The sequence below is a fragment of the Rhinatrema bivittatum genome, chromosome 9, assembly GCF_901001135.1.
Source record: "Rhinatrema bivittatum chromosome 9, aRhiBiv1.1, whole genome shotgun sequence".
In the NCBI taxonomy this organism is placed as follows: Eukaryota; Metazoa; Chordata; class Amphibia; order Gymnophiona; family Rhinatrematidae; genus Rhinatrema; species Rhinatrema bivittatum.
This window is the reverse complement of record NC_042623.1, coordinates 113,173,463-113,198,017: the sequence shown is the minus strand read 5'-3', so window position 1 is coordinate 113,198,017 and position 24,555 is coordinate 113,173,463. Positions and strand designations below refer to the sequence as shown.

The 24,555-nt window shown below is 43.9% G+C and overlaps 1 protein-coding gene across 11 annotated transcripts in view; it reads left to right on the top strand.

Annotated features, from left to right (window-relative positions):
- The window catches only part of SCAF11 (SR-related CTD associated factor 11), a 529,866-nt gene that overhangs the window by 53,718 nt on the left and 451,593 nt on the right, over positions 1 to 24,555 (top strand). For 3 of the 11 annotated variants that reach the window (XM_029616088.1, XM_029616081.1, XM_029616084.1), the window contains exons 2-6: positions 1,910 to 2,044; positions 6,511 to 6,579; positions 15,328 to 15,537; positions 19,100 to 19,260; positions 20,662 to 20,706. In XM_029616088.1, the coding sequence (XP_029471948.1) occupies positions 6,531 to 6,579; positions 15,328 to 15,537; positions 19,100 to 19,260; positions 20,662 to 20,706 (465 nt within the window). In that variant the 5' untranslated portion in view covers positions 1,910 to 2,044; positions 6,511 to 6,530. Of the gene's footprint in view, positions 1 to 1,909; positions 2,045 to 6,510; positions 6,580 to 15,327; positions 15,538 to 19,099; positions 19,261 to 20,661; positions 20,707 to 24,555 lie in introns of those variants that run through there. The other 8 variants (XM_029616083.1, XM_029616085.1, XM_029616092.1 and 5 more) reach the window with 6 other exon arrangements.

Genomic DNA, 24,555 nt, shown 5'->3' with positions numbered 1-24,555 from the left:
ACAACCAAAGTAAAATGCATTTATATAGATAAAGGTCAAAACTGTTCACAGAATTGAAACTAAAAAGGAAACCAACTGAAGCACATGGAAATCACATCAGCTTACCTTCCTTTCTTTGGATTTCTAACCAAGAAAAATCCATGACGAGGCTATTGTCCCGTATAGATCCTTGATGGGACCTCGTTTGGAATACGGTGTACAATTAGTGGTCTTCATTATGTAGCATATGGGGACAGACTTAAAGATCTAAACATGTATACCCTAGAGGAAAAGCGAGAGAGGGGAAATATGATAAATACTTATAGGGTTTCCATGCGCAGGAGGAGAGCCTCTTTCAAAGGAAAGGAGGCTCTAGAACAAGGGATCATGGGATGAGGTAGACTCAGGAGTAATCTTAGGAAATATTTGTTTACAGAGAGGGTAGTAGATGCATGGAACAAGTTTCCAGTGGAGTTAGTGGAGACAAAACAGTATCTGAATTCAAGAAATCATAGGAAAATCACAGGGATCTCTGAGGGGAGTTGTTAAAGTTGAATTAGTTGGGCTGATGCGCAGACTAAATATGTCATATATTCCTTTTTCTGCCAGTATATTTCTATGTTTCTATCCTATTCCTCTAGCTCACCTTCACTTATGACTTTCTGTTGGCTCTCAGGGATCAATGGGATCAATTGCTATCTTACCAGCTATCCATGCTGTGCCTTGGAGAGCATCTCCTATTCCTTACCAAGACAAAAAATGTGACTTCTGGTATTTGCAAAATACCTGAGTGGACGTAAGTTGGAGGTAACTGAGCAAATCCCCCAACATCACCTCACCAACATCTATGCTTCCCCAAGAAATAATACATAGCAAGATTTTTTATCCCTTAACTCATGGATAGGCTTATAAAAAGTAGAAGGGATATGAGCACAAAACTGCTTTGTGCGACTTGAGATAAAAGCAAGGCAACTGAAATAAAAATAGTACTGGAATTGGACAAAAGAGATGCAGATAAAATAGTTATGCTGGTGTGAGATGAAATGATTATAAACATCTCTAAAAGTGCATTAGTGGCCTTGGAGGATCATCTAGTTGGCTATGGATGAATTTAAAGAGTTTTTTGAGGCTCATGCATAGAAAATTGCTTTGGCTGAACAGAGAGTTGCAACACAAGACTGCACTTTCCTTCTTGACCAACACATTTGTGGTATTTATAAAAAAAAAAAAAAATGCTAATCGAAAGTATCGAAAATCAGTAGAGCTGGGGATAGCTCAATTTCAGGGTGATTATACTCCAGAGTCAGTAAGAGTGAACAAACTGATAGTTTTTTTTTTAAATGGCTGCCAGAAACGCTATGCCTAAATGTGCAGGCTGCACCACTGGAATGTGAAAGGACACATAGAGTAGGGATTTTGAGAGAGACTGTGGGTCAATAAAGACCAGTCATTGGAAGAATCTTGAACTGGACTGATAAAATTATTTCAAGTATTCTGGAAAAAAAGGTATAATAGAGTACAAGGGACATCATATTGTGATTTTTGATTACTTTGCTAAAGTGGCTGCCCAGCAGAAAGCACGCTGTCCAATGTGCTCTGAATTGTTTCAGAAGGGAAATCCATTTTGTGCTTCTGTTCATGGCTAAATTAAGGATTTGGATTCAGTATGAAGGGCAAATGCTCGACTTGACCTCAATGAACCAAATAGAGGTATTTATGCAAATTGTGGCAAGGGGGATGATGACTCACCTTTTGACATGCAAAAGGAAAAAAATTTGAGCTAGGCTTGATCACTGTTGGGTTTGTTTATTTTGCATCGTCTAGTTGGGAAGAAGCTTGCTGATGGTGTGTTTTGAAAATTGTGGTTGTGCTGTGGTTCAAGTTCTCAAGTCTAATGACCATTTATTTTTTTTTATTTTTATTTTTTTAGATATCTCATTGGAATTAGTATATAATGGACATCCGGGTGGATTTTCGATTTAAATTTTTCAAGATTCTACTGGCCTGTTGCTGGACAGTGTATGGGTGATCCAGAGTTTGAATTTATAGTGGCTCAACACATGGGGTGAGTCTGCATAGGAATCATCTCTATTCTGTGTAATCAGTCCTCATGGCATTAAGCTGGAGACCTTGACGATACATTGTCTAGAGATGGATTGTTCTAAGTACTTTTCTCCTGCCTTTGTTAATGTTTCTCTAGTTGATTATATGATAAAACGTGTCATAAGCAGATTTATATGGCCCTGTATTTAGAGCTGAAGATAAATGTATTCAGTGAGAATTGTGTAATAGGGGCGCATATGTTAGTTTCTGATACCTGTGTACTAATTGCTTGGTGGAATTTAAGGTTGGAAACATTTTTGAATTTTGTTTGTGGATGCTTTATTTGACTATTTTTAATGGTAAAGGCAGTATCTCCCATAGGCACATCTTTTTAGTCTGTGATTAAATGAAGAAAGAAATTTGAAACCAGCGCTAGAAGATGGGCGTGTCCTTTGGAATGATAATACATTTTTTGGGATTGATTTTAGTGATTTGTGTATATGCTTGTATGTGTGGTTGAAGGAGATATTTTTGGTTGAAAATAATGTTCTAATAGTAGGTCATAGAAGGGGATTAACAATATAGCAGTGAGCAAATCTAGCTTCAGTAAAGGCATGTAACAAATCTAATATATGAATTTGACACACACACTCCCAATTCCCTAGGCTGGGTGGCATCAAGTCATAGATTATGAGATATGGGTGATTGACTGGAGAGCTGGACAAATGACTGATATAATTATAACTACCTTAAAAGATAGTATGCATTCACCTATAAAGTGTACTAAAATATGGAGAGTAGGGCTAAATGGTCAATTTTCTCAGTGGAGGTAGGTGACTAGCAGAGTGTCCCAGGGATCTGTACTGGGACCACTGATAGATTTAATGCAAATGGAGTGCTTAGATGTGCATTTATCCTTTTGAAAGATTATATCCAATTTTGGGGAGCCTTTTATGATACATTGACAGGAAAAAAAATGTTTTTTTTAAACAAATATCAGGCCAACTAACATAAAAGCACAGTGTTTGACACAGCCAGCCAATTTTTCTCCCCATGAAATTCCATACCCACCCATTCTTATTCCACCTTCCCAACCATGCAGATAATGCACAATTGTAAACGTATGGATACAAAATAAAAAAAAAAAAAAAAATAAGAATTCCCTCCTAATATAGCTATTTTAAATCACAATTTGAATGCTCTCCAAATGGCTTGAAATCTAGAAGCATTATTTTTTATAGCTGTCAAATGACTCATAAAATGAAGCCTTCCATACATGGAATTGCAAAGATGCTTCCCTTGGGAGTTTAGATCTCGTAGCATCTATAATCTGGGAAATCAACCCTCAACTCGTCTCAGGAATATCTAAATCTGTATTCAGAATGCCCAGCAACAACACTTATGATCCTTGGGTAATGTATACCCTGTGATATCCAAAATCACTGAAAACACCATATCACAATAAGATTGTACTTTAGGGCATTTCCACCAGATACGGGGAATGATCCAGTGCCTCCACATAGTCTCCAAGAATAATTCTCCAGTCCAGGACAGATCTGATGCAGCTTGATGAGTATCAGATACCATTGTAAGAGTATTTTATAACCATTCTAAACAATCAAAGATGAGTGAGCTACTTTGGGTGAAATGCTATATGAGGGATTCAATCATCATCAATTTCTAATCAAATCTTTTTACCGTTCAAAAGATGTCTAACAGCCAATACTTTAAAAGCCAATACTTTTTAATATGGAGTACAATTTTGAGATAAGGTTCTTAGAGCACTGAGGAGCAAACCACATACATTCAAATATTGATCTTCCCCTCTGAAATTCAGTCATGATCTTCCCACCAGAATGATAGTCATACCTGAAGATAATAAAATTTATCATAAGAACATGCCATACTGGGTCAGACCAAGGGTCCATCAAGCCCAGCATCCTGTTTCAACAGTGGCCAATCCAGGCCATAAGAACCTGGCAAGTACCCAAAAACTAAGTCTATTCCATGTTACTGTTGCTAGTAATAGCAGTGGCTGTCAACTTAATAGCAGTTAATGGACTTCTCCAAGAACTTATCCAATCCTTTTTTAAACACAGCTATATTAAATGCACTAACCACATCCTCTGGCAACAAATTCCAGAGTTTAATTGTGCGTTGAGGGAAAAAGAACTTTCTCTGATTAGTTTTAAATGTGCCACATGCTAACTTCATGGAGTGCCCCCTAGTCTTTCTACTATCCGAAAGAGTAAATAACTGATTCACATTTACCCGTTCTAGACTTCTCATGATCGTAAACACCTCTATCATATCCCCCCTCAGCCGTCTCTTCTCCAAGGTGTAAAGTCCTAACCTCTTTAGTCTTTCCTCATAGGGGAGCTGTTCATTCCCTTTATCATTTTGGTCGCCTTATCACCGTTAGAAAAGGAAAACGTATCCTTCAAATCTGGAAAAAGCTACAAAATGACCCTGACTCCACAATTGTCCTATCTGACAAACAGCTAGCTGTTCCCATCCCTTAAAAACCCTAAATTGCAATCGTAGTAGAAACAGCTTATTGTACATATGTTAGTGAGGAATAGTCCTTTTCACCAATTACCAAACTTTTCCATTTATCCGAAACATTCAGTGAAAATAAAGTAAAGGGAATGCTCACTGAAGTATGCTTACACACCTGTTTAGGGAGCCTCATTAGGGTTTTCAAGGGACTGGTACCGAACATTGATCGCTCAATAGATATCCACTGTTTATATGAGATTTTACCCTGCCAATCCACCAATATGTGCATTTATGTAGCTAGAGAATAGTATTTAATATTGGGTTCTCCCAACCCTCCAACTAGTTTTGTTTGAAACAAAATGGATCTAGCCATGTGAAGTGGTCTGCATTTTCAGATAAAGTGAAAAGTACGCATATGCAGCAGCTTAAGAATCCTATCTGGAACTTTAATAGGCAATACCTGAAAATAACATATCTTAGGAAGCCAAGACATTTTAATTGCTGCTATTCTCCCCAAACAGGGTAGATGATGGCCAGACTATGTGTCCAGCAACTAGAATAGATTTCTAAGAAGTGGGGTGTAATTTAAAGAGTATAGTTCTTACATCTACTGGAAGCTGAACCTCCAAATATTTAATATGCCCTTTAGCCTATCGGAAACAGATCCTTCAGGGCAGATACTAAACATCAGAAAGATTGCTACTTAAAATCTTGGATTAATCCATATTCATCTAAGAAAAACAGAAACCCTCCCAAAATAATTAATTTTGTGAACCAGAGAAGTAAAAGAAGGTATAGGATCACACAAAGTAAATAAGATAATCTGCAAACATTTTAAAATCATTCAACCACAAATCTTTGAATTCCTCCTGACTTTCTGCAACGGGTTCAATAATTAAAGCAAACAAAATAAGGTAACTATGGGTACCCTTGCCTAGTACCACACCCAGTGAAAAAGGGCTGAGAATAGCCTCCATTGACTTTGACCCTCGCATTGGAGATTCATATAACTTACCAACTCATCTATTAAAGTAGACACCCAATTTATTTAGCACTTTCAACATAAAGGGCCAGTGCATCTATCGAAAGCCTTCTCAGCATAAGTACGCATCAAAGAAGGGTGACTCTCTGTCCCAGCCTGCCAAATTAAATTTAAACACGGTGGATATTATCAGCTGTCTGCCTTTCTGTTAGTGCATTCTGATCTGTCTGAATTTATAAGTCCAGAGCCAGCTCACCTAGTCGAGAAGCTAAGATTTTTGCCAATATTTTAGTATCTATGTGCAGGGAGATAGGATGATAAAAGCTATCTCTTCCCTACTCAGGTATTACAGAAATCCCTGTCATCTTTATAGAGGGTGGTAGGCTATCACCATCAAGCAATGCATTAAACATACTTGCTAGTGGGCCCACTAATAATTTGCAAAAATCTTATAAATTTACTAGAAAATTCATCCAAACCTGGAGCTTTCCCTGACTTAAGGCTTGAAATAGCTTGTGAGACTTCAAATTCTGAGATTTCTTTAATCAATCATTTCTGCATCTCTAGAGAAATTTGAGGGAGAGATCCATTCCAAGTATGACTCAATAACTGCAGTAGCTATAGAGGGATCAGCAGTATACAAATCTTTATAATATTGAGCAGGCTTCTCATGAAGTAGTGCATATAATCCAAATAGGTGATATAGTTTACAAAGAATGCTGGAATTCAATAACTACTTTAGTTATTTTGGACAGGTTTTTTTTCTTTCCTAGTCCACTTCATTTACTGAAAGCAGTTTCTAGATTGATTGATTGTTAAACCTGCCTAAAACTTTTCATGAGTGAAAGGTTTGTAGAATTAACTTTGTTGCCAAAAAATGTATTTTTCTTTACATTAATTTCTGGTGTAGTCTGAGAGAACTGAAGCAAATAGATAATATAGTTTCCAATACAGTGTTTATCTGCCATCAAAGTCTGGCATTATATATTCTGTAATTCTTTTTACAGGTAAAGTTTCATAAGTAGAAATGAAGAACAAACAGTTGTGTTACACAGAAGAACATGGGGACAGAGAAGGTAAGGATATAAATGGAAAAAGTTCAAAGAAGATTGTTCTTGTATAACAGTGAATGCTATGTCAGTTTTTCCCAGCTAGTGTGCCTTCAAACCTGTTCAGGTGTGCCATGGAAAAGTCACTAATGCCTGGTGCTCAAATATATACCAGCACCTAGGCTCTGTTCTCAGGACATCACAGCAGCAAGAGTCACCAGTGGTGGCTCTTAAACACGTTGGAGCTTTTTTTTATGAGAACATGTACAATTGTGTTTGCATCTTTTTCCTAGCTACAGCATAAACCCTGAAGTGTGGTAGTTATGGGCAGCATGTAGGGCAGGGGTGGGCAATTAATTTTCCCATGGGGCCGCATGAGAAATTGGGATGGTTTTAGAGGGCCGGACTAATATAATTAACTCAGTTCTCAATAGCCCTACTTATGAAAAGACAGCAGTTTACCACCAATGTATGTCCTCTGAGAAAACACAACAAATAAGACCGATACAAACGCTTACATGCTAGCAAAATATCTCATCTCGGTAACAGACAAAGAACCGACCTAACATACTCCCAGGATCTGTAGTAATGCACATAAACTAATCCGCACACAGTTACACCTGTATTATGGAATACACTCAAACAGGAGCAACCCTATCTATGAAAAGGCAACACTACAAATATTACATCAGACCCTAAACACCAATACACCTCTTATTAGGAAAACAGAACTAACAAGCAGCTATAGATCCCCAAACAGAAATAATTGTAAAACTATACTAATAAGCAGAATAAATGTTTCTAAACAGCTATGAACAGAATAACATCCAACAATTAAAAACTCATAAAAACTATTAAACATTCTCCAAACACCAATAAAATATTTCAAAAAAGCAGACATCACACAATTAAAATGGCAGTCAAGAAAAATAAACTTAAAGCCACCTTTACTTACCCCCTCCAGCAGCTCTCCTACTCCCCTTCCCTGCAGGCCATGGCACACACCAGAAGCAGCAGTAGAAGCTAAGCTCTATACTTATGGTCCTCTTCCTTAGTGCCCATGTCTCTCACACACACACCATACCAGTCATGCCCCCATGACCAGTTTCTGTCTCTTACACACCAATCATCTCCCAAACAGTCTTTGGCACACACACAAGTCACCTTCCTGAACAGTTTCTCTCATGCCATACACACACACACACACACACACACACACACACACACACAGGCTTCCCACTCCCGTGTTCTACTTGCATATATGGTCTTCTCACTCTCATAATCACTTTCTCTGTCTCTCTCACACACACACACACACACACTCACTCACCAGTCTCTCACTCCCATGCTTGTTCTCTCCACATGCACAGGCTTCTCATTCCCAAAATCACTTTCTTTCTCTCTCTCTCTCACACACACACACACACACACCAGTCTCTCACTCCCATGTTCTCTTTCAGATATACCGGCTTCTCCCTCCCATGATGTGTCTCACACACACCCGGGTTTCTCACTCCCATGCTCACTCTTCACATGCACAGGCTTCTCATTCCCATAATCACTTTTTCTCTCTCTCTCTCACACACACACCAGTCACCTGATCTCACTCATGCATACACACACACACACAGGCTTCCCACTCCCAAGTTCTCTTTCAGATATACAGGCTTCTCCCTCCCATGCTGTGTCTCACACACACCCAGGTTTCTCACTCTCATGCTCACTCTCTTCACATGCACAGGCTTCTCATTCCCATAATCACTTTCTCTCTGTTACACACACACCAGTCTCTCTCATTTCCATGCTCACTCTCCACGTGCACAGGCTTCTCATTCCCTGAATCACATTCTCTCACATTCACACACACCAGTCTTTTTCTCTCACACACACAGTCACCTTACCAAGCAGTCTCTCTCTCTCATGCATGCACACTCACCCAGGTTTCTCACTCCCACAACTCCAGGCTTCTTATGCTCATGCTTTCCCACATACCCAGACTTCTCACTTCCATGCTTTTTCTCTCACACACACACATCAGTCACCTCCCTGACTAATGCCTCACACTCTCACATACACATCAGTCATCTCCCTGAGCAATCACTTTCATTGTCTCTCACATACACACACACATCAGCTCTCTGACCACTCAATCACACACAGGCTGGCTGGCTGCTTCTCACTCTCTTACTTCCTCTTCCCCCTACATATGTCACGGAGTTTTTTGCCGGTCCGCGTCGCGCGCTCCCGGTCTCTCCCGCTGCCGTTGCCGCTGGGCTGTCAGCACGTTCAAGCCCAGTGGGAACGGCAGCGGTGTTGGAAGAAGCTGTTGCACCCGCGGCTGGCCTTTTCTTCTTCCCGCGCCTGCCCCCCTCCCGTGACCCGAAACAGGAAGTGATACACGGAGCGGTGCGCGAGAAGGAGAAAGAGCCGTGCCGCGTCGGCTGCAGCATCGGTCCCCGAGCAATTGAACCAGCCGGCAATCGAGAAGAGTCAGCCGCATGAGCCCCCGCAGGCCAAGAAAGAAGAATCCCTTCGGCCGCGGGAGGCTCATGCTGCTGACTCTTCTCGATTGCCGGCTGGTTCAATTGCTCGGGGGCCGATGCTGCAGCCGACGCGGCACGGCTCTTTCTCCTTCCCGCGCACCGCTCCGTGTATCACTTCCTGTTTCGGGTCACGGGAGGGGGGGGGCAGGTGCGGGAAGAAGAAAAGGCCAGCCGCGGGTGCCATAGCTTCTTCCAACACCGCTGCCGTTTCCACTGGGCTTGAACGTGCTGACAGCCCAGCGGCAACGGCAGCGGGAGAGACCGGGAGCGCGCGCCGCGGACCGGCAAAAAACTCTGTGACATATGTAGGAAAGAAACTCGAGCAAAGACACGCTGCCCGATTGGCCGGTGCTGGGCAAGGCTTGCCCAGCACCGGCCAATCGGACAGCGTGCCTTCGCTTGAGTCACTCCCTCCTTCCCCCCCCCCCCCCCCCCCCGGACGCTGTAAAAAAAAAACCCCAGTTCATTCTCCGCTCCCTCGCTCCCCGATTGGCCGGCCAATCGGGGAGCGAGGGAGCGGAGAATGAACTGCTGCCTTCCCTCTGCAAGGGAAGGCAGCAGTGCCTCATTCCCCGTCTGCTCTCAGCAGTGGGCGGGCCGGATTCAGACCGTAGGCGGGCTGGATTCAGCCCGCGGGCCGCCCCTTGCCCAGGTCTGATGTAGGGCATGGATAGCTTGGCCAAGTTTTTGTGACATTCATAGTACACACAGCACTGCCTCATCTTTCCCCTACTGAGCTTCCTTCTTTGAGTCCTTCCAGCCTTTCTTTTATCTTCAGGCTGAGTGAGACAGGGAGAGCATAGCTCAGTGGCAATTTTATTTTTATATTCTGATTTTCACATGAAATCAAAATGGTCTACAGTAAAATTATAAAACAATAGAAAAAAAACCTAAACTATACTAAAATACAACATAATAGATAACATGAAAATTAAATCAACTTCCTAAAATCAGTAAAATAGATTAATCAAAAACCTGGCTAAATAGCAAGGACTTATCAAACTCCTAAATTTCATAACAATTTCTTTGTATATTCAGTAGGAGAGATTTCCAAATTAAAGGAGCCTGGTACTGAAAAGTAGCTTGCTTAGAACCTAGTAATCGCACATGCAAAAGGGAATATTTAGAGACTCCAAATATAACTCTTGCTGTTTTGAAGTAACTGAATCTGCTTCAGGTTAGCTTCTTTGATACCAACATATGAGTTGCAATAGTCAACCCATGATAAAACAAAAGCATGGGACAACATTACCAGATCAGATTTTAGTAAAAGTGGCACAAGTCTACAAATGATTCGAAGAGAGTGAAAAATGGACCTAATTAGAGATACTTGCTTAGACATAGAAAGTAAATAATCTAAATTCATACCGAGCTGTTTGATCACCTCAACCAGAAGGATAATATCCTTCACTGGGTCAATTTAGTATTAGATTTATATATCCCAAACCAAATGTCTTCAGATTTTTGAGGGTTAACCTTTAGTCTGTGATCAGACTGCCAATTGGCTTCTTATTCAGGCAAAGATTACATTTCACCATGGCCGATAATGAATTCAAGTTAAAAGCTGATAACACTTGGCTATCCGCATATGAATAGCAATTAAACTCATGTTCTTGGATAAAACTTGCCAAGGGGGATAAAAAATTAAATAACGGAGAAAAGATTGAAGCCAAATGAAACTCCACAGGTCTTTTGACAAGGATATATTATTCCCCCAACCAACTTGAAAGTAACGCTCTTCCAAAAATGACTTGAATCATTTCAGTACTGCTCCAGTAATTCAAAACTCTCAAAGTAAAAGTACTGTAAATCATAACCCACTGTGTCAAAAGCCAAACTCATATTGACATCAGACTAACATCTTTACCTTTATCAGTGTTCATCCTTCATTGACTAAAGCCAATAGGGCCATTTTGCTGCTATATTCTTTATGGAAATCCAATTGTGGGCAGTCGCAACAGGGGACGGGGTTTTACTCCTGATATTTCCTGATCCCCAAGAGGACTGGGGGACTCCTTTCCATTCTGGACCTGAGGGCTCTAAATCATTTTCTCAAATGAGAGAAGTTCAAGATGGTCTCCCTTGGCACTCTGATCCCTCTCTTGTGGGGAGAGGCTGGCTTTGTTCCCTTGATCTCAAGGGCGCATATGTGCACATCGAGATCTCCAGCAGTCCCCAGAGATATCTCCGCTTCCTGGTGGGCTCCAGGCATTTTCAATACAGGGTGCTGCTGTTTGGCCTCGTCTTGGCGCCACGCTTCTTCACCAAATGCCTAGTACCTGTAGCAGTGCACCTGTGCTGTACAGGGGTGCAGGTGTTCCCTTACTTAGACGACTGGCTCATCAAGAGCAGCTCTCAACAGGGAGCGCTTCTCTCTCTGCTTAATCATTCAGGCAGTGGAGTCTCTCGGATTTGTAATCAACTACCTGAAATCCCATCTGACTTCGTCCCTGCACCCTGGTGTCTATCTGAACACGGTGGAGGGCAAGGCCTATCTCCCTTGCAACTGAGTGCTCACCTTGGTGAGCTTGGTACGTCGCAGCCCGTGGGTCACTACCCATCTTAGGCTCTGCCTCCTGGGCCACATATCACTCCCTTTGCCCGCTTACACATGCTCAGTGGACCCTTTGGTCCCAGTAGCGACAAGCCTCTCATGACCTCAGTATATTTGTCACCCCGCTGCTCCAGATTTTCTTATCCTGGTGGGAGGACCTAACCAATCTAGAACAGGGGGTTCTGAGCTGCAAGGAAGATGGGGCAATGAAGAAGCACTATGGGCAGACCTAAAAAAAGATGATGGGGCGTCCATTTATATTGGAGTGGTTTACAGGCCTCCAAACCAAAAGGAAGAGCTGGACAGAGATCTGGTTGAATACATCCAAAAGATAGGAAAGAAGGGCGAAGTGGTGATCGTTGGAGACTTTAATATGCCAGATGTAGACTGGAAAATCCCATCTGCAGAATCTAAAAATAATAGAGCGATAGTGGATGCCCTGCAAGTAGCTTTGTTCAAACAAATGGTAATGGAACCCACGAGCGAAGGCGCTATACTCGACTTAGTGCTCACTAATGGAGATAATGTCTCTGTCCTGGTGGGTGCCCACCTCAGCACTAGTGATCATCAAACGGTATGGTTTAATATCACAAAAAGGATACGGAAAAGAAATACAAAGACCCAAGTTTTGCAGTTCAAAAACACGGACTTTGAGGAATTGGGGATGTACCTGGAGGAAGAACTAAAAGGCTGGGAGAACAAGAGATGTGGATCAGCAGTGGACCAATCTAAAAGAAGTAATCACCAAGACAACTACTCTATATGTTAGGTTTCATTTTTCTTTTGCTTTTCTTGGAATAGCCTAGTGGTTAGAGCAGTGGACTATGAACCAGGAGACCAAGGTTCAAGTCCCGCTATCACTCCTTGTGACCTTGGGCAAGTCACTTTACCCTACATTGCTTCAGGTACAAAAACTTAGATTGTAAGCCCTCTGGGGATAGAGAAATACCTACAGTACCTGAATGTAAACCGGTGTGATATCACAATTGAGATGAATGTTGGTATATTAAAAAAAAAAAATAATAATAATAATACTACTTTTCTATCTGGTTCTCAAAGGAGGTGGCTGATAAAATAAAGGCCAAAAGAACAGCGTTCAAGAAATATAAAAGATCCCAAAGGGAGGAGCACAAAGAAGAATATTTGATTGAACTGAGAGAGACGAAGAAATTAATCAAGATGGCATAAAGTCAAGCGGAAGAGAGGATTGCCAAGGAGATAAAGAATGGTGACAAAACATTTTTCAGATACATCAGCGAAAAGAGAAAAGTTCAAAGTGGTATAGTGAAATTGAAAGGTAGAAAGGATCAATGTGCGGAGTGTAACGAAGAAATGGCAGAAATATTAAACTAATACTTCAGTTCTGTGTTCACTAAAGAAGATCCTGGAGAAGGACCATCTCTACTTAAGAAACTGGAGGGGAGTGGAGTAGATGAAAATCCATTTACAGTAGAAAATGTATGGGAAGAGCTGAAGAATCTGAAAGTGGACAAAGCCATGGGGCCTGATGAGGTTCATCCCAGGATACTGAGGGAGCTCAGAGATGTGCTGGCAGGTCCGCTGTGTGACCTGTTCAATAGATCTCTAGAAACGGGAGTGGTGCCGAGTGATTGGAGAAGAGCAGTGGTGGTCCTGCTTCACAAGAGTGGGAACAGAGAAAAGGCTGGTAACTACAGACCGGTTAGCCTCACTTCGGTGGTGGGAAAAATAATGTTGAAAGAGAGAATAGTGAACTATCTTCAGTCCGGAGAATTGATGGACCAGAGGCAGCATGGATTCACCAGGGGAAGATCCTGTCAGACAAATCTGATTGACTTTTTTGACTGGGTAACCAAGGAATTGGATCAAGGAAGAGCGCTTGATGTCATCCTCTTGGATTTCAGCAAAGCTTTTGATACGGTTCCGCACAGGAGACTGGTGAATAAAATGAGAAGCTTAGGAGTGAGTGCCAAGGTGGTGGCCTGGATTGCAAACTGGTTGACGGACAGAAGACAATGTGTGATGGTAAATGGAACTGTCTCTGAAGAGAGAGCGGTTTTAAGCGGTGTACCACAAGGATCGGTGTTGAGACCGGTCCTGTTCAATATCTTTATGAGCGACATTGCGGACGGGATAGAAGGTAAGGTTTGTCTATTTGCGGACGACACTAAGGTCTGCAACAGAGTGGACACGCCAGAAGGAGTGGAGAGAATGAGGCGGGATTTAAGGAAGTTGGAAGAGTGGTCGAAGATATGGCAGCTGAGATTCAATGCCAAGAAGTGCAAAGTCATGCATATGGGGGGGGGGGGGGGGGAAGGCTGATGTGCATGGAGCAGGAGAGAGACCTTGAGGTGATGGTGTCTAATGATCTGAAGACTGCGAAACAATGTGACAAGGCGATAGCAAAAGCCAGAAGAATGCTGGGCTGCATAGAGGAATATCGAGTAAGAAAAGGGAAGTGATTATCCCATTGTACAGGTCCTTGGTGAGGCCTCACCTGGAGTACTGTGTTCAGTTCTGGAGACCGTATCTACAAAGAGACAGAGACAAGATGGAGGCGGTACAGAGAAGGGCGACCAGAAAGGTGGAGGGTTTTCATCGAATGACTTATGAGGAGAGATTGAAGAATCTAAATATGTACTCCCTGGAGGAAAGGAGGAGCAGAGGTGATATGATACAGACTTTCAGATACTTGAAAGGTTTTAATGATCCAAAGATAACGACAAACCTTTTCCATTGGAAAAAAATCAGCAGAACCAGGGGTCACGATTTAAAACTCCAGGGAGGAAGACTCAGAACCAATGTCAGGAAGTATTTCTTCATGGAGAGGGTGGTGGATGCCTGCAATGCCCTTCCGGAGGAAGTGGTGAAGACCAGAGCTGTGAAGGACTTCAAAGGGGTGTGGGATAAACACTGTGGATCCATCAAGTCTAGAGGACGTGAATGAAGAGGGGGTGGCTCGCAGGAAAGAAGGCTACTACCTGGAGATAATACCCTTATTCAATATACATACACATGGTTAATGCGACTCCAACATTGCTCTAAGCTTCAACGGTAAGAAGAAATGTGGAAAAAAAAAAAAAGGATTTGCATTAACAAAAAAGCGGGGTATAGCTTGCTTGTTACGGCGGTTACTACCCCCCAAACCAAATAAGCCTGATACTTTACTTTCAGTGCATATCTAGCATAGCTCTCTGCTTCAACGGCAGGGGAGAAAGTCTGATACTTCACTTTCAACGCATAGCTCTCTGCTTCAACGGCAGGGGAGAAAGTCTGATACTTCACTGTCAACGCATAGCGCTCTGCTTCAACGGCAGGGGAGAAAGTCTGTTACTTCACTTTCAAAGCATATCCAGCATAGCTCTCTGCTTCAACGGCAGGGGCAATGTAGAAAAGAGGATCTATATATAGACAACAACCAACAAGGACTGAATTACATAGTCGAGTAAACAAAAGCATGGGTGTAGCTTGCTTATTGAGGCGGTTACTACCCCTAACTAAGCTACATATTCAATTAGATGCTGTTCCAACACTGCTCTCTACATTAATGGTGGGGTGGAAGGGAAATAGAACTAAAAGGTACTAAGCCAAGCGTAACAAGTAAGAGGAAAAAAAAAAAAAGAGTGCAAAGCTTGCTGGGCAGACTGGATGGGCCGTTTGGTCTTCTTCTGCCGTCATTTCTATGTTTCTGTTTTTCAGTCCCCCTCCTTCCAAGTTGTCCTCACCAACAATGCATCCATGTTGGGGTGGGGTGCCTACATGGAAGGGTTCCGCACCCAGGGCCTGTGGTCGGCTCAGGAGGTTCAGCACCAGATCAACTTCCTGGAGCTCCGGGCGATCCGTTACAACCTGTGGGCCTTTCGGGACCGCTTGGTGTCCAAATCTGTCCTCATCCAGACCGACAATCAGGTAGCGATGTGTTACATCAACAAATGGAGGGATGGGATCATTCCTCTTGTACCAGGAGGCAGTTCAGATGTATATGTCCATTCCTTTTTTTTTTTTTTTTTTGCTAGGATTTTACAAATTTTTTTTTTCACTCATATATGCCCATTTTACTAGGGGGGAGATTTTAATATTGTTTCTAACTCCTGAATTGGATAAACCACTACCTAAATCTGCTTCTCAGAGGGATGGAAGACTTAGGTATACCTTTCCTATGCCATTATCTTGATTTTTTGGACACCTTAGAGTTCTGCGTCCCTCAGAATATGATTTTACTCATGTTTCTAGTGTTTATGGCTCCAAATCTTGCTTAGATTACCCTTTGTTTTCTAGAGTCTGTTTTTCTACAAATGGTGAGGGTATAAATAGGTCCTTATGAGATGTCTGATAAAGCTCCTGTGTGGTAGGATCTGGAAGGTTTTTCTCCTATTAATCTAAATTGAAGATGGAAGTTCCCTTTCTATTTTATGAATAGAAACATTTGCAAGTTAAGTGGGGGGATATGATTCCTTTAACAGTGCACATCGGGACTCTCCTATACTCTGTTGGGAGATGGCAAAAGCAGTACTTCAGGGTAAGGTGTTAGCTACACCGCTAAACGGAAAAAATATATTGCTAAAGATATTTTACTTCGGAACAACTCCTCCTGCTAGATAAATGTAATTACTGTTGCAGTCCATCAGCAGAAAATATGTAGTTTTTTGCTACGCAAACTGCATTGAATGAGCTTTTGCACCAAAAGACAAAGATCTAACTCTATTATAAACAAGTTTTTTCTTCATGGGAACAAAGTGGGAAGAACATGAGAACATAAAAAATTGCCATACTGGGTCAAACCAAGGGTCTATCAAGCCCAGCATCCTGTTTCCAATGGTGGCAATCTGGGCTACAAGTACCTGGCAAATACCAAAACACTAAGTAGATCCAATGCCAGTAATAGCAGTGGCTATTCCCTAAGTAAATTTGATTAATAGCAGTTAATGGACTTCTCCTCCAAGAACTTATCCAAACCTTTTTTAAACCCAGCTACACTAACTGCACTAATCACATCCTCTGGCAACAAATTCCAGAGTTTAATTGTGCGTTGAGTGAAAAAGGTCTTTATCCTGCTAGGCCACATGACAGCGGCCTTCTATGTGGTTCCGCGTGCCCGTTTTATACATATGGCGCCTGCAGCGGGGATTGAAGGCGCAATGGACACAGCTCTCACATCCGCTGTCCTGGCGAGTAAGTCTGACCCAAAGCATGAGAGCACACTTAGATTCGTGGTTGAGCCCCACAGCTCTCTCCGGGGCACTGCTTTGCCTCCTGACTCATCAGCTGATTCTCACCACAGACGCCTCAAGCAAGGGGTGGGGAGCCCACTTGGACCAAATACGAAAGCAAGGACTCTGGTCCTGCTGGGAAAGAGTGGTTCCTATGAGGGAGAACCGTCACGGTCCACACGGACAATCAGGTCGCGATGTTCTACATAAACAAGGAAAGAGGGTCTGGTTCCTGGATGGTGTGCATCCTGGAATGGGCGGAGGAGCTCTCCATCGTCTTTCAAGCGACCAACCTACTCGGGGTGGAGAACGCCAAAGCAGACAAACTAAGCAGGATCTTCCATCCATAAGAATGGGAGCTTCGCCAGGACGTGGCAAAAAACCTCTTCCAGGCTTGGGGTCAGTATTGAGTCACCTACACACTTGCCTTTGAAGATCCAAGAGGTTTTGGTGTCATTTTAGAGTATCTCCATTCCCTTGATCAGGCGGGACTGGCGACAGCTTTGGTGAGGGTCTGTGCCATTGCAGCCTACCAGCATCCCTACAATGGCCTACCGGTGTCCAACCACCCACTGGTCTCCCGGTTCGTGACGGGCATTCTATGACTGTGACCACTAGTTCGCAGACCACCTGTTCCGTGGGATCTCAAACTAGTTCTGGAACAGGTGACGCTTCCACCTGTCTAACCTCTGGAGAATAGTCATATGAGATGTCTGTCATGGAAAGTTGTATTTTTTTCTTGCGGAGAACAAAGCGACCAGAGTCAGCAAGTTGCAGGCTCTAGTTCACGATTCATCATACCTTGAATTTCATCACGACAAAGTGACTTTATGAACTCACCACTCATTCTTACCCAAGGTAGTTTTGACTTTCCACATCAATCAAACCATTACACTGCCGACCTTCTTTTCAAAGCCACACAAAAACAAAGGTGAGAGGTGGCTCCACATGCTAGACTGCAAGCAAGCCTTGGCCTTTTATAAGCATTGAATGCACTCCGAATCTAGAACCTCACAGTATTTGTTTCCTTCATCCCAAATGCCCCGGGTCTGTCTGTCTCCAAGAGGACTCTCTCCATTTGGATTTTGCAGTGCATTCAGTTCTGTTACAATAAAAGATCAGAGACCCTGAGCAGTTCGCCAAAGGCCCCATCAGGTGAGAGCGGTGGCAGCGTCAGTAGCTCACATATGTGAGGTTCCAGTAATGGACATATGCAAAGCCACTACATGGTCCTCACTCCATACTTTCATTTCTCATTACTGTCTCGACCAGCAAGCAGGTGATGGGCAGATCCATACTTTTAATCAGGGATCACATAAAGAGACTGTCCATTGCTCTGAACTAGGTTGGATGCAGCACGTCATACTCAGCCTCGGGAACTGCGCTACGTTCCCACAGGGACCCTTCATACTGCACTCACAACCTTCAGCTGGGGACTCCCAGACAGCATGGCTAACTCAGCCTGTTTATCTGTGGGGAAAAAAGCAAGTTTGCTTACCGTAAACGGTGTTTTCTGTAGCTGGCAGGATGAATTAGCCATGCTGACCCGCCCATCTCCCCGGTCCGTATCCACTTCACGCTTTGCAGGTGCGCTTTGGAATAGACTGAGGAGAAAATGAAGCCGCGTGGGAAAGGACACACAGACATACACAGAGCAAAGTTCTGTCATCTTTGAGAAGCTCCGCCTAGCTGCCCCGGAGGGATATCTCAGACAGCATGGCTAATTCATCCTATCTACAGAAAACACCATTTACAGTAAGCAAACTTGCTTTTCTCAACAGCTAGCATTAAAAATAAAAATTTAAGTGCCCCCGAGTTCAGATTCCCTCTCCTTCCTTCCAAAGTTCAGAAACAGCAGGAGGATTAAATAACCTCCAAATCCCCCAAAGTCTCCCCACATCCAGTCCGAATGAGGACTCAGTTTTACCTCTTACTGTCTTGGCACTGCTCCGACACTAGGCATCCCCAGAGCAGTGCCAGATGTCAAGACTCAATCTTAAGTCTGACTTGGGAAGATTTGATATTTGTGAGGTTCAGGAAGGGCGTGATATTGTAATTCCATTAGTTAAACTTTGTAAGTGAGGGATCAGAATTTTGGGCATTTTATGTTGGCTCGGGGCACATCTTGTTTTATGTTTGTTGAAAGGGTGTGGGGTTTTGCCAGCTTGGGTTATCTTTAAATTATTTTTTAAGTGAATTTCTAAGCCATAAGAGTTTTTAATGTTTAAAATTGTAACATATACTAATTTTTATACTCGCAGGTGAAAAAAACCAAGAAAGTTGTGCTCGTACCAATCCTATGTTATACAGTGAAGATGACAGATGCCCTATCTGTTTTAACTGCCTTTTGGAGCAGGAAGTTGGGTTCCTTGAAAACTGCTGTCATATCTTCTGTCTGAGCTGTATACTCAAATGGGCGAAAGTGAGTATTGGACATGAAGTGGCTTGTTGTGCATCTTAAACAAAGGTAGTTTAGCTTGGTATGTACTGAAAATGTTAACTTCCCCAAAAAAAGTCGCTGAGAAGTGCTACAGTTAATGAATTTCTTAGCATCTGGTCAGATGAATCCAGAGCCAGTGGGTTATGCTCCTCTACCAACAAATGGAGACATAGTAATCTGACGTCACAGTGTTATATACTCCTGCAGTGAAATTAGCCAGCCAGTATTCTCAGTCTCCAGCAGATGGTGGACGTGCTTTACTTTGAAAAGGAGAAATATAGGAAAATTAATTTGACCCACTTTCCTGTGGTGATAACCAAATGGTCCCTCCTCCAGTTGAGAATTCCTGAGGTGATTTCTGTGGTCCCTCGGATGAGTGCCTTGGTCCGATAGCTGATTTTTTTCAGCCGGAATGGGCTTAGCTGTTCAAGCAGCTGAAAGGCAGCGGGTGCAGGAAGCTGAGCACGGCAGTGACAGCAGATGCCCTCTACCCCCGCAGCTGGAGACGGTGTCTGTACTCAGCCAGGAAAGGCTGAGCTCCAGTAAGTTTAAAAAAAAAAATAAAAATTTGAAACAGACAGAGAAGGAAGGTTTTTAATGTATCTCCTTTCTCCCGTCTGTGTTCGGCATGCTATTCTAACATTCGTCCCGCTCCATGGGGAGGTTAAGGGACAGGGCAGCCTGAGCAACTTCTGTAGACTAGGCACCACTCAGAGGCTTGGTGCTGCATGGTAGGCCTCAATGGTGTTTTGCGCATTTTGTCTATTGGTTAGACTGCCCTCTTCACGATTGTTGGTTTGGCTTGTGCATCCAGTTTTTGGATGCTTAGTAGGGCCTCTGTTTTTGTGTCCAAGTTAAGTGGTACCTTTAGTGGCTGCACACTTAACTGTGCGCACAAGTTAGGCATTTGCTGTGTGTTTAAGTTTTACGGCACCCATCTTTAGGGATGCCTAGGTTTTGGGACACGTATGTTGGACGCCTAAGCTTTGGACTCCTAGATTTTTTTGGGGGAAAAAATAAACAGCTGGTCGCAAGCCTATACCTAGAAGCCTAAGCGCCTTTCCCTCTACGCTGCCTGTCATATTTGGGCATCTCAGCCTGGAGTGCCCGCTAACTTGTGTCAGTGGTGTTTGGAGGCACAGGGAAAATTATCTTTCTCTGATTTCACTAAGCCTGGTTCTTCCCAGCCGGATGAAGGACTAGGTAAAGATGTTATCAGGAGGGGTGCCTGATTTTTGAACTCCACTAACTGGTTTGTCACAGGGGAAGGTAGCTCAGTGAGTATTCCTCAGGTTCCTTCTGATTTTGGCATGGATTCTTCTACATTTTCATGGGTAGAATTTTTCCGGGGATTGAAATATTTTTTTTTTTTTTCCCCCCCAGGCGCAGTCCTCAACCCCGTCCAGTGCTCCCAGGGCAGAGTTGCAGGTGGGGAACTTTCTCCCTGGTCCTACTGTTAAGCGTCTGAGTACACCTAGATCGGCAGTGGGTCAGCCCAAAGAGGATCCTGACTCTCTAGAGGATGGAGAAATTCCTCCTCGATTAGAACTGTATGACTATGTTATGCTTCTTTCATAGAGATGAACTGCCAGCCCTGATTTCCCAGACTTTAAAAATGCTGGGAGTACCGGGGGCGGAATCTATTTCTGAGCCAAAGAAAAATTCCATTTCCTAGCATGTAGCAGATGGACTCAGGACCAATGGGTATAGTGTGCTCCTGATAGCAGTTGGAGACGGATCAGATTTCAATCAGACGTCAGCCCTAGTACATATACCCCTGCAGGACGCCATGCTCTTCAGTATTTTCCGTCTCCATAGCAGTTCGGGACTCTATACACGCTTGCTCAGTGTTAGAGTATTCTAACCAAAGAAATCCAGAGCGAAGAGAAAACTTACCTCTACAGACGAGCCCCGCTCTCCTGCGGTGATACCTTTGGGTCCCTCCCCTAGTCAAGATTCCTGAGGTGATTTCCGTGATCCCTCAGAGGTAGGCCTCGGTCTGGCAGCCAGTTCCCGGCGTGGACTTAGCCCCCGGCATCGGGTGCGGCTGAGAGGCAGTGGGTGCAAATTCGAGCACGGCGGTGAAGGTATTTTTCCCTCTCCTCCCGCAGCCAGAGACCGCCGGAACGAGACCGGGAAGTGCCGATACAAGGTAAGGTAGAAAACTTCTTTAAAGTCTCCAGTCTCCGAGGCTCGAATAGCCGCATAGATCGCTAGCTGGCGTCAGTGCTACCGGGTTGATTAGCCCTATTAGGAATAGACCCCGGTTCGATACGAGGGCCCTTCCATGTGGAGACCCTCCGAGGTGTTCGCCATATTGCCCACGTGGTCGCCGTCACCATTTACATTGGATCGCTGCCCTGTCCGATTCGTTCTGTGCGCACAGAGGCGAGCTGCACGCACAAAATAACTTGTGTGCGCAGCGCCGGGCGCACAGCTGTGCGCTCAACTGTGCTGGGTGCATAAGTAAGCCTTATGCGCACAGCGGCGCGCATATCCAACCTACACACACAACTTCGGCGCAACCGGAGCGCATATCTCAGCCTCCCGGCGTACGCTTGAACGCACAAACAGGAGTTTCTTGCGGCGCACACAAACCACAAGAAGCTTAAGGCACAGGGCCTCTGCCCAGTATGCCACACTAGAGCTGCGCAGCACGAAGAGGCCACGGCCTTGTGTATACAGTGTGAGGAGGCTCTGGATGACCCAGCCCAAGCTCCTCCCCAGCCGGTACTGGGATCCGTATCCACAGACAGTACACCGCACCTCGCTACCCCCAGTTGGAGCCTCTCAATTTAGACCCAGCATCTTTATCCTGGGTAGAATTCTTCAAAGGCCTACATACCTTTGTCTACATGCAACTGGCGCCTCCGATGACACAACCACAGCCTCCTCCAGAGGACCCTAACATCCGGGAAGCTGAAAACCCAGATAAGTGCCTCGCCCACCCAAAAGCCCCAGCATTGGGGACACGGACCCCTCAGACGAGGATCAAGACTCCCTGGAGGAAGGAGAAATCCCTCCAGGAATGGAACCCTACCGAACCATGAGGCGGTTCTTCGCCAAAGACGAGATTTCAGACCTCGTGGCGGACAGCTTGAAAGAGCTCGCTATCCCAGGCACAAGTGCTGCAGGGGAACCGAAGACGAAGCCCCTCCTCGAGGGACTCATTCAGGCCTCCTGCCATTTCCCTTTGCTGCATAGTGCCGGTAAGAGAGATGAGGAGAGATTCCGTGCTTAATGATTTACGAAAGCCGTACTGTGATGGAGCGAGAATGGAGTTTTCTTCCAGGTACTCGGATAGTTGTTTATTGACTATCTTTTCCATAAGTTTGGCAATCAAAGGCAAGTTGGCTATCGGGCGGAAGTTAGCTGGATCTGTAGGCGGTAGGTTCGGTTTTTTTAGTAAAGGTTTAAGAATTGCTAGCTTGAGTTGGTCAGGGACTAGACCTTGGGAAAGAGAGCAATTAATGATGTCTGCAATTGGCTTTGAGATGGTGTTCCTTATGGCGATAAGGAGGTTGGTTGGAATTGAGTCCAAAGGATGAGAGGATGGTTTCATTTTCTTGAGTATGTTTTCTATCTCAAGAGCTGATGTGGTCTCGAAAGTTTCAAGAGTCGTGTTTTGTTGAGGTGGGGTAGCGAGTGGGAGGGGGGGGGCGATGAACTGGGTGTTGAAAGACAGTCAACTTAGCAATTTTTTCCTTGAAGTATTCTGCTAATTCAGAGGCTTTGTTGAGAGCTTGATCATCCGGGATGGTAGGAGGGGATGGTTTAGTGAGGGCTGAGACGTATGAGAAGAGTGCTTTTGAATCAAAGATGAAATGATGTTTTTTTGAGAAAAAATCTCTTTGTTCTAAGTATAGTGATCCTGTAGGCATTGAGAGTGGATTTATAAATAGCTAACGTTGTGGGGGATGGGTTTTTTCTCCATATGTGTTCTTTATTTCTTAGCTCTTGTTTGAGCAGCTTCAGTTCTGGGGTGAACCAGGGTTTCCTGTTGTCTGGCGAAGGTTGTACTACTTTTGTGATGGAAGGGCAGGGTTAGGTCTGCAATCGTTTTGGTGATGTTGCACCAGGAGGTGGCGGCTGTAGTTGGGTTGGAAAGATCGAGTTGTAATAATTCTCTAGAGAGCTGGTTGATGAGAAGGTCTGTAGAGCAAGGTTTCCTGAATTGAATAGTTTTTGGGAACGAGAGGGGAGGATGTTCTGACAGCTTGAGGGTTGTGTTGATGATCTGATGGTCCGTCCAAGGGACAGGCGAAAATGTGAGTGTGGAAGGGAGCGAGATGCACTCATTAATGAAAATAAGGTCCAGTGTGTGGCCTGCTTTGTGGGTTGGGCTTTTAATAATTTGTGTGAATCCCATATAGCTGAGTGCCGAGAGTAGGGTGATGCAGTTTGGGGATTGTGGTAAAGCATCAACATGCATGTTGAAGTCTCCCAATAAGATGGCAGGTTTGTCTGAGTTGAAATATTTGGCAGTGAGTTCAATGACGGGTGAAAGGGTCCGAGTCCAGAGTTCCTGGCGGAGCATAGATCAGGCCAATTTATAGGTGATCAGATTTGAATACAGAGAGTTCTATGTTTGAAGTGTTTGAATGTTGTAATGTTAGGCCTAGCCCTTTCTTAGCTGCTAGGAGCAGTCGTCCTCCCCTTCTTTTGGATCTAGGGATGGAGAAAAGGTCGTAAAGCTGGGTAGGTAGTTGGTTTAATAGAGCTAAATCCGTGGGTTTCAACCATGTTTCTGTGATCGCACAGATATCTGGATTGACTTCGGTGAGGTAGTCGTTTAAAATGTGTGTTTTCTTTTTAAAGCGATTGGGCGTTGAATAGAGTTAGAGATAGAAGAGATAGGCCTAGGAATTGTGTGATCGGCGAGATCATTATTGGAATTAGCCTTTGTTGACAGATGTTATGTTGTGGGAGAGGTTTAGCTTGAGGTTTGCGTTGTTTCCTGATGATAGGTATGGAGTATGAACCGTGGAAAATGTGGTGATGTATGGGGATTGGGAATCCCGGTAGCATTTTGATCTGGTTGTAAGGTAAAAGGTAAGGTAGAGAAGAGTAGAGTGCTGCTCGAGTGCTGAATGAAGCTTAAAGCTTGTAAGACGAACTGGAAAGGTGTCGGAAGTTGCTGGCTGTGTGCTGGAGGCAATTGGATGTTAGCTAGAGTATGCCAGCTGAGTCCAGGTTAACGCTGGGAGATGGCTGTTGAAGCTGGAATGAGTGCTGGTAGTTGTAGGATGTGTGCTGAGCGAGGTTGAAGGCTGGCAA